The sequence below is a fragment of the Manis javanica genome, chromosome 8, assembly GCF_040802235.1.
Source record: "Manis javanica isolate MJ-LG chromosome 8, MJ_LKY, whole genome shotgun sequence".
NCBI lineage: Eukaryota > Metazoa > Chordata > Mammalia > Pholidota > Manidae > Manis > Manis javanica.
Genome location: NC_133163.1, coordinates 1,988,177 through 1,998,399, shown reverse-complemented (window position 1 = coordinate 1,998,399; position 10,223 = coordinate 1,988,177). Strand labels below are relative to the sequence as shown.

Genomic DNA, 10,223 nt, shown 5'->3' with positions numbered 1-10,223 from the left:
CCTTGCACAACCAGGTAACGCTGTACAAGCATGGCAGGTCCCGGGAGCCTCGGCCCCACACCTGATGCAGGCCTGTGAGTGGGGGATGTGGGGCAGGAGGGGCCCCGGGGCTGAGCTGGAAGCCCCTGCTGGTGCTGGGAGGCTGGGACAGTCAGACAGCTGTCTGGTGGAGGGGACGGGAGGTGTCTGTTGGGCCCCATGCTGGACACCCCCACCCATGTCCTCTCGCACACAGCAGCTGCCCTGAGGGACCTGCCCCCATCGGCTTTGCTTCCAGGGGACAGGGACAGGGCAGAGCCTGTCACCCACTGCCGCACCACACTCAGCACTTCAGCACTTCTCCCAGCCCTGGGGAGCCCCAGATTGTGAAAGCTGCAGGTGGCTCACCTTAGCCCACAGAGCAGCTCCCTCCCAGAGCAGGTGCCAACCTGCCAGGGCAGACGTGCCTGCTGTATCCTGGGGGTCCCACGGAGGGCACATGCTGAGCTGGCTTTTGCCTGGGTGGGTCATTGATGGCAGGGGAGAGGCTTCTGCCAGCCAGGCAGATGGAGGGAGCACCCCACCCGGGCCAGGCAGCCAGTCCCCCATTCTTGGGTCCCTCTGCACGTTTGAGGGGTGCAGAGCCCTGCAATGAGTAGCTCCTGGACTGGGCACACGTCGCAGAAAGCTGCGCAAAGCTGCAGGCACATGTCTGCAAACTTTCTCAAGGCCATTTTGTGTGCCTGCAGAGAGGCCACCACCTGGCCCAGAAGTCTGCAACTCCGAGAATCACTGCGGAGGAACGGGGAGTCCAGGGCTGGCCCTCTGTACTCCGAAGGCCACACAGATGGCGACCCTGGAGGCTCACCTGCCCGCAAGAGGGTGCTGGTGTGTCTTCCTTCCCATTTTACAGCTGAAGGATCTGAGGCCCAGGCCTGTGCTCAGGGTTCCATGTTGGCACATGGCAGAGCCGGGCTGTGAGCCCGTCTGGCACTGGGACAGCCTCCTCACCTCTTGAACTGCCACTGGGAAGCATGGCATGGGGCTGGCGTGGGCTGTGTGAGCAAGGCTTGGCTCACGAGTGCTGGACGAACGTGTGCACCCTGAGCCCGCGGGGTCTCGGAGGGCCCAGCCTCCCTGAGGAAGAGCTGCCTCGTTCACACCCAGTCACTTCACTCTGGGTGAGGTCTGGGCTCCCAAGAGCCCAGCTCCTGTCGCCAGCATCCCAGGGCTGTCTCTGGGGAACATCCCCGTCTCTCGCTCAGGCCACTATCTATGGTTAGCCAGTGTTTTCCATCAGAAGTCAGGGACCCCCAGGGTGGGGCGGGGCCAGGAGGGAGCCAGCTGCTGGTGACCCGGTTTCTCTTTCATGCTAGGAAGTCTCCTTTCTGGTCACACCTCAACACCTCCTGCTGCAAGTGGGAGCCACAGGGGCTTGTGCTTGTCACCCCTCCTTCCCGGGTCTCACCAGTCCCTCCCGTGCTGGAAACAGTGCCCCACCTTTGCTGGAGGAGGAGCCTGCCCAGGGTGGAGTGTGTAGTAGGGAGGGCCCAGGCTGGCCTGGGCGCACAGGAACTGGGGACAGGAGAGGTGGGCTATACTGGTCCGTGTGGTGGGCGGTAGGAGGGTGGAGGTAATGGGGAGAGATTCCCAAACTCCTCCCCTTGGCCACATGCCCTGTGACCCCCAAACCCCCGCGCCTAACCGAACACACTGACACGCAGGCCCAGGGACTCAGCAGAGGTGCGGGGCGGGCGGCCCAGGTCCCCCACCGGGAGCTATCGAACCTCCGGGACGTCATGGTCCTCTGTGAACCTCGGTTTCCTCAACTGCAAAATGGAAATAAAATCTTTGCAATTGACTTCGTGGAGTGACAGGTCCGCTGGCCTGGGACCTACCAGGGGCTCCTGAAGGCCGGGGGTGGAGGCTTGGTTGGGTGGTCATGGCCCACCCCATGCAGCCACAGTGGGGGCTCGGTGTGGGCTGAGGACTTTAGGGGCCACCTCCCGCCAAACCTCTCTCTTCCCCGAAGCTTGAGCTCCCACTCGCCCCCATTTTCCTGCAGTGGGCAGCGCTCTGTAACAGAATCCCTGACACGGCTGGTCAGGCCCCATCTCCAGGTGACAAGTGGGCAGCGCAGAGGCGCGGTGCCCCGCCGAGGGGCAGGCCGCTGGGCCCCCTGAGTGGGGCATGCGGGTGGGCAGGCTGGGGCTCCCGCGGCGGCCCTGGGTGCCGGCCGCCGCCTTACCCTCCGGGAAGAGATGGCGTCTGGGAACCAGAAACCAGCGGCGAGCTCGGTCCCTCCTCCGGTTTCACTTTCTCTTTGTCCCCGCTCCCCCTCCCACGACGTTCCCTTTGAAGTCGGGGGGCCGGGGCGGGGCGTGTCCCGCGCAGGCCCCCGCCCCCGCCCAGGGAGCGAGCCCGCCGCCCCCAGGCACCGACACGGGCGGCGTCCCCCGCAGCCCCGCCGCCGCTCCCCGAGGTGGGCCTGGGTGCCGGGTCCGGCGACACTGCGCGCGGGCGGCCCCCGGCCTGGAGCGCGGGGCCCGGGACGCCAGGTGCGGCCCAGGCGGGGCGCCGGGCGGGGCTCGGGGCCGGTGAGTCAGGGCCACCCCCGCGCGGGCGCGCCGAGCAGGTCCCCGGCCCGGACGACCCGCCGCGCGACCCACCGGCCGGGGAGCCGCCCGGCCCGGAAAGACCGGTCGGGCCAGCGCGGCGCGGGCGCATTCCGGCGGCGGGGGAGGGCGGCCGCCTGCTTAAAAGGCGCCGCGGCGCTGGCCGCCGCCGCCCGGGCCGGTCGCCGGCCACGCGGGCCGAGGGGACGCGCCGCCGGGGCGCCGGGCCCGCGGGGCGGCGGCGCTTTCTCTCCACAGCGCGGCGGGCCGCGGACTCGCGCGCCGGGTCCAGTGGTTCTTAACAGTTCAACAGTTCTGTAGCGCAATTGTGAAATGTTTAGGACCACTAGACCCGGCGGGCGCGGCGGCGGCGGCGGCGGCGGCAGGACGGCGACGGCGCGAGGGCCCCGCGCGGCGGGCCGCGCGGGCTTGGCACTGGGGAGCCCCCGCCCGGGCCCCGCGCGCCACCCCGCTTCTGCCGAGGCCTGCGCGCCCGTGCCCGGCGGACCGCGCTGGGCCCGGGGAGGGGCGGGCGCCGGGACCCGGGCGCGGGCGCGCCGCCGGCCTGGAGACGCCCCCGGGGCGCCCGCCCTGCTCGAAACTGCGCCGGATTCCCAGCCCGGACCTGCGGCGGGCGCCCTGGGAGAGCCGGGGCTGCAGTAGCCGGGGCAGGACCTCAGGACACAAACGGGGGTTGGAGGAGGTCGGGGGGCCGCAACCCGGGCAGGCCCGGTGTGCCAGAGCGCCTGGGGCCAGAGCGTCCCTCCCGGGCCCCAGGCTCCCCTGTGGAGTGTCTTGGGAGCCTCCGCAGCGAGGGCTTGGGGAAGCCTGCGTGTGAGCCTGGGATCCCACCCTTCCCACCTAGGCTGCTGCGTGGGAGATGGGCTGGCCCTGGTCTGGCCGCACCTCAGGGAGAAGGTGGGGGGCTGTCGCTGCAGGAGGACCTAGGGTCCCTGGCTGCTGACGGAGATGTTGTGGGGGAGGAGGGTCCACCCTCTGGCCAGCACCTTCCCTTTTGCCCAGAAAACTCAACTGTGGCCACATCTCGGGCACACAGCAGTGCCAGGCTGGGTCCCCGGTGCTCTGAGTTGTCCACAGTGTCTTAGCAGCCACACTGCCCCCTGACCTCCATGGCCACTTGGTGGCAATTCCATTGGACCGTGTTCTGTGCCAACAGGCAGACCCCGAGAGGGACTCCCCTGCAGGGCTCAGGTGGGCTTGTATAGGGCATTGGCTTTGTACCTGGGGATCATTTTGTATAGCGCGGGTGCTCACTTCACAGACTGGTGGAAATAAACATGTTGAAGGCTTCACATGTCCTCGGCTGGCCGTCCTTTGTCCCTCAGGACTGATCGTGGTCTCACCTGCTTCCTTCCAACCCCAGAGCACTGGAGCTGAGGATGGCTGTGGGTGGTGGTGGTGGGGCAAGCTCAGCCCCGCCTCTGGCACCGTGGTTGCCCAGCACCCGCTCCCAGCCTTCCCCTAGCCAGGAACGGGACACCTTCTGGACCCGGCAGAGCGTCTCCCACCTCCCTGAGCTGGGTTCCCAGACCACACACCCTCTCTTCTGCTTTGAGCTACTGCTGCCTCAAGGAGCCAGGTGGGGAGAGGGCTTGGTCCCCAGGGCCCCAATTCCAGCCATCTCCTGCTTGCTTCCAGCCTCCCCCAAAACTCGCCCCCTTGCTGACTGCTACCCATGTCCAGCTGGAGGCCCTGGCCATGGGGAGGGACAAGGTCGGAGGGATTAAGGGTTGGAGTGACAGAGGATCCCCCTCTGCCCACTCCCGTCCTGGCACAGACTGAGACTCAGATCCCAGACCTGCTGCCGATCGGCCAGTGGTCTCGGCAAGCCGCTCACCCCTCAGCGTGCCGGTCTCTTCCTCCTGCAGAGAGGAGGTGCTGCCCACCTCATGGGGCCCACCCCCCAGAGGGCCGGCATGGGGCTGAACCGGCACTTGCCTGCGACAGCGGTGCCTCGCGGGGGTGGGTGGGTGTGGGGAGGGCCCGCTCGCCCAGGTGGCAGTGCGGGATCTCACACAGGCCCCCTCGGCAACACGGGGCCTCTGGGAGGGCAGGTACCTCCTCCTCTACAGTGACAAGCCCTGTCCTCCTGACCACCCTCACTCCCAGCCCCTCCTCCCCACCCCTGCCTCTGCAGAGGATGTTAGGGTCTCCAGTATCCAATCTCTGGCGACAGAAGGCCCAAGTGTTAGAGACTTATGGCTTCCTGGGCTGCCACCACGGGGCTCTGCCCATGGTGAGGTGAGCAGAAGAGGCCGCTGTGACCTTCCACCTGCCCTTGGAGGACACTGACTGCTCTCTGCTTCCCTGTCCCCCTGCATAGAGGAGCTGGGCCACCGTGGTGCTGAGCCCGCTCTGCCTGTGCGGATGGAGGGCGACCCCAGGCATGGCGGAGCATCCCTGGTGGAGGCTGACAGACTCAGTGAGGTTCACCTGGGCATTCTTGGTCTTGTCACGGAACCCCCCTCTGTCCTGGGCACACTGGGACAGCTGGTCATCCTTTCCTGGACCAACTCGGAGAACTTGCTACCCTGGCTCCTTGGACCACTTAGTAGCTTGTCTTTTCCACAAGAAAAATAAACCTGTTTTTTTTAAGCCAGTTTTTAAAGTTGTTTTGGTCTCTAATAAAGTAGCTAAACCAGTATTCTGAGTCAGCACCATTCAAGCTGTGCTGTGAGGCTGAGTCACTGGGAGGGTTAGTGAGAACCCTGAGGCTGGCCGGTGGGGTAGGATGGGCCTGGAATCTGCGTCTCTTCCAAGTTCCCAGGTGATTCAGATACAGGCCCAAGGCTGAGAATGACTGTCTTAAGTGGTAGACCTCAGCAAGGGGAAAGGGTCGAAAGAATAAGGGAACCCTGAGCCTGTGGCTGTTGGAGATGTCCCGGGCCTGTAATTCCCAGGGGTGCCGAGCCCAGAACAGAAACTGCCCATTAGCCCCTCTGGCCCTCAGTATCCCCGTCTGGGCCCCTACCTCTTGGGCAACCCCTGAGGGCCTACACTAGGCACAGTGAGTGTAATTCCTGACCTGGCAGCCTGAGGGTCACCGTGGAGAAGAGGATGGGCTTACTTTCTCTACCCACTTGGTGACTTGGGGGGCCCCAAGGGTGAACAGACTGTCCTCTCTGGGAGGTCTCTGTGCCGGCTGAGACTGGCTCTCTGAGCACGTGGTATGGTTCTGAGAGGCTTCAGGGGGCTCGGGTGGGAGGGCACACGTCCAGAAAAGCTTTCCTTGAGCCCTCCAGTCTTTGGGGGCCACCTTTCTCTCTGTCCTTTTTTTTTCTGTTTATAGAGGTATAAGACAGGGCACATGTTTGAAGCAGATGCTCTGATGACCTTTGGCATGTGCATGCTTTGGTGAAGTCGTCACCACCATCGAGTGAGCAGATCCGCCCCTACCCGGTGAGCCTGGCCCCTGTGGGCCCCCCAGCACCTCCATTCCCTGCTTCTGGGGCTCTCTGTGGCGAAAGGTTTTCAACTGCAAATTTGATTCTTCAGTATGTACAGGACTAGTCATGTTATCTCTTTCTTCCTAGGTGAGTTTTGGCAGTTTGTATCTTTCAAGGAATTTGTTTATTTAATCTAAATTGTCAGGTAGTATGAAGTTATGCATAATAACGCTCTGTTATTATTCTTTTAACATCTGTAGAACCTGTGGCAATGTTTCAATCTTAATACTGATGATTTGTGTCTTCTCTCCCTTTTTTTCTGGTCAGCCTGGCTAGAGGCTTATAATCTTCAATGATCTCAAGGAACCAACTTTTGGTTTGATTGGTTTTCACTGTTATTTTTTCTATTTGCCATTTAATTGGTCTCCTCTCTGACGCCTGTTAACCCATCTCCTCCTCACCGTGGGCCTATGTGCTCTGCTTGTCTGGTTTCTGAAGGTGAGGTCACTTGTGCTTGATGCAAATCTCACTGAAGCTCTGTTCATTGTTCATAGCTTTTTGTTTTCTCTTCTCTGTGTCACTGTGGGCAGTTTCTATGTGTAGCTAAGTAATTGCTTCTTCTGCAGTGCCTAATTTGCTGTTGACCTCATCGGTGTGATTTTCATCCGGGACATTAGATTTTCCATCTACAGAAGTTTGATTGGGCCTGTTTTACGGTTCATGCCTCTACTTAGTGTATTCAAGCATTCCTAGATCTCCTTGAACATACTGAAATATTGTTACAAAAATAGTTTTAATGTTCTTGTCTGTTAATTTTATCATCTGCATCATTTCTGGGTCTGTTTCTGGTGACTGATTTTTCTCCTTATTCTGCAGTTTTGTGTTTCTTTGTATGCCTGGTGATGTTTTGATTGGCTGCCAAATTTTACATTGTTGGGTGTTGGATAATTTTGTGTCTTATAAATACTTGTGAGCCTTGCTCTGGGACATAGTTAAGCTACTTGTAGACAGTTTGGCCCTTTTGAGGATTGCTTTTCGCTTTGTTAGGCAGGACTGGTTCAGCTCTCATTCTAGGGTTCATCTCTCCCAGCAACGAGGCAGCACTAATGAGCACTCCCCGCACCTTGTGAGTGATGGGTCTTACTCCTTCCGGATGGTGGGAACCTACACACCATTCCCAGCGTGTATTTAACAGTTATAGTTTTTGTTTTCAAAATTCTGGGAAAATATATATAACATAAAATTTACCACTTTAACCATTTTTAAGTGCACAGTGTAGTGACATTAAGTGCATTCACATTATTGTGCAGCCATCCCCACCATCCATCTCAGAACTCTTTTTATCTTCCCAAACTGAAACTGTCCCCATTGACCAAGCACTTCCCCTCCCCCACCCCAGCCCCAGTGCCACCATCCTGCTGTATGAATGTGATGTCTGAGGACCTCATATCCGTGGGGTCAAATAGTATTTGTCCCCTTGTGTCTGGATTATTTCACTTAGTAAAACGTCCTCAAGGCTCACCCATGGGGTAGGATGTGCCAGGACTTCCTTCTTTTTGAGGCGGAACAGTGTTCCCCTGTGCGGATGGATGTGCGGCCGCTTCTCCACTCACCTGCTGAAGGGCACTGCTTTGCTTCCACCTTTGGCCGCTGTGATAGGGCTGGGCACAGGGCCCCCATGTGCAAACACCCCTGCTCGAGTCCCCGGCATGGCTGGGTGTGCAGGCAGCTGTCCCTGCTGTCTTTCCAAGGGGCTCCTCCTCCGGCCTTGGGGAGGTTCCCTCCCTTCATGTGTCAATCCGCACCAGGGGCCCCTCTGCTGGTATGCAGAGCTGTGGGTGCATGTGGCTCTCTTCTCTCTGGCACTCTGCCCACAGACTCCAGCTATGTCCCTCCTGGCCAGGGAGAGCTAAGACTGGGCACTGCCTCCCTGTGCTGGGCGGGTCACCTCTTTCCAGGCAGTAGGCTGGGCAATGGCAGGGCTCGCTGGATACCCAGTGTCTGTGAACTGCTGTTTCATGTATTTTGTCCATGTTTAAGTTATGTCTGGTGGGAGTGTGAATCTGGTCCCTGTCAATCTATCTTGGCCCAAAATGACAGTCTTTCCCTATCCTGCTGACCAAGAACACCAGTGAGAACTTCCCCCTCTGGACTGCTGGTATCCTTGTGCCACAGTCCTTTCCCAGAGGCATTGAGAGCTGTCCCCGAGGTGGCCTCTGTCATGCCCTCTTTTGGAGATAGACCTCTGTTGGACTCCCCATGCCCACCCATGTTGGATTCTCCTGGGGGCTCAGGGGTGGGTGTGTGGTCCCCATCCCAGCCTACCTAATCCAGGTGCAGCCTTCCAAACCCCTTCTAATATACACGCATAAGGACTGGATTTGCTTTGCTTTGGGAGTGACTTTGGCCTCAGCCATGGGAAGTGAGATAGAGCACTCATTTGCTTTCCTTGTAATTTCTATTTGGATTTTCTCTAGAATTATTCAGAAGTATCTTTTTACTTTCATTCTACATTTCTAAATCAAACAAGTGATTTCTTTTAAAAAATGAAATTTAAGCATGCATATAATTTGAAAAGTCAAATAATAGTAAAAGCTCGTTAAGAACAACAGGAACCTCTTGCCCTACCTACCTCACCCCAAGTTAGCATACACTGATCTCAGTTCCTTTCTGGTACAACTTGCAAATTTTTTAAAATAATTGCCTTATTAAAAAAAATTGCATAGTTTTCTATGTAATTCTGAATAACTCCCTGCTCTCTGATGGAGGTTCAAATCTCTTCTAAATGTGTTCAAATACATTAAACAATCTATTTCTTTATTTCCTTCCTCCTTTCCCCTCTCCTGCTCTCCCCCTTTCTTTCTTCCCTTGTTTTGGGGGTACCCATCTGCTAGGAAGAACTTCCAGACAGGGAAAAATCAAAGGCTGAGTTTTTTTTACCTTTATTCTACTTTTATGCTCAGTTGATAATTTGGCTGGGTATAGAATTCTAGATGGGGAGCCATTTTTCCCTTGGAGTTTTGGAAACTTTGCTCCATTGTCTTCTGGCTTCCACGGTCACTGTTGACCAGCTGGATCCAACCTGCTTCTTGACACATGACACCCTCTACCCCATCCCCACTGCCTCCCAAACCCTTTCTATTTGTTTTTGTTCCTGGAGTTGTTTTGTAATTTCACAAAGATGTGGCCTTTTTTTCCTTCTTTTATTGTGCTAGGCATTGAAGATCTCTAGTGCTTAGTTCTGTTTTTTTTTTTTTGCATTATTTCTTCACCCATATTTTTTCTGGAACTCTTATTATTCAGACATTGAACTTACTACTCTCATCCGGTAACTTTTTTCTTATTTTCTTCTTTTTCCTCTACTTTCTGGGAGATTGTCTTGACTTTTCTTTCAGTTCGTCTTTTGAATTCTATTTCCTTTATCATATTTTTATTTTCCAAGTGCTTTCCTTATTATTCTCTGGTTGCAATCACACTTAAGTTCACAGGATTGAATATATTCTCTTCTTTCTTTGAGAAGCTCCCAGGGCCATGCTGCCCAAGGGGGGTGGGGGATGCCACACACCAGGCTGTGGGATGGAGGCTCCTGAGGCCTGTGGCTGCGCTCAGCACGGTCAGCGGTGCTGCCTGGGCCTGGGAAGTCCAGTGACTGGAGTGGGCGACTCCCTCAGCACCAGGATGTTTGTTCACTCAGCACACCTGCTCATGCTGTTCCCATTCTCTGTGGGGTTCATCAGCCCTGTACACTCTTGTGTGTTACACACGCACACATACACACACATGCACACGCACACACACGTATATGCAGAGCTTATATTCAGGAGGTCACCTTCATGCCCAGCCCTGTACACTCTTGTGTAAGCTGTGTTACACACGCACACACACACAGACACACACACATGTACATGCAGAGCCTATATTCAGGAGGTCACCTTCATGCCCAGCCCTGTACACTCTTGTGTAAGCTGTGTTACACACACACACACACACACACACACACACGTATATGCAGAGCTTATATGCAGGAGGTCACCTTCATGCCCAGCCCTGGTCCCTGAGGATTCAGAGTTGAGCTGGACTCCACCCCTGCCCTGGAGAGGTGTGGGGTATTATAAGGGAGACTCACCCAAAAGGGCTTCTAAGAAGCAGTCAGGTTATTTCTGGCATGGTGGGCACGGTGGGCACGGGGGCAGGGCTGTGATACAGCTACACCCAAGTATGT

The 10,223-nt window shown here is 57.4% G+C and overlaps 1 protein-coding gene across 5 annotated transcripts; it reads left to right on the top strand.

The window, feature by feature from the left end:
- Positions 1 to 31: 31 nt before the first annotated feature.
- LOC108408812 (uncharacterized) lies at positions 32 to 5,210 on the top strand. 5 transcript variants are annotated; one of them, XM_073241765.1, is made up of 3 exons: positions 2,170 to 2,537; positions 3,979 to 4,194; positions 4,393 to 5,210. In XM_073241765.1, exons 1-3 carry the CDS (start codon positions 2,170 to 2,172, stop codon positions 4,688 to 4,690), a joined length of 882 nt encoding a protein of 293 aa, XP_073097866.1. In that variant the 3' UTR covers positions 4,691 to 5,210. The 5 variants fall into 5 exon arrangements, 3 of the variants coding, with proteins under 3 accessions (XP_073097866.1, XP_073097867.1, XP_073097865.1); XM_073241766.1 differs by having other exon boundaries at positions 2,170 to 2,576; positions 4,939 to 5,210; XM_073241764.1 differs by having other exon boundaries at positions 2,170 to 2,576.
- The last annotated feature ends 5,013 nt before the right edge of the window (positions 5,211 to 10,223 follow it).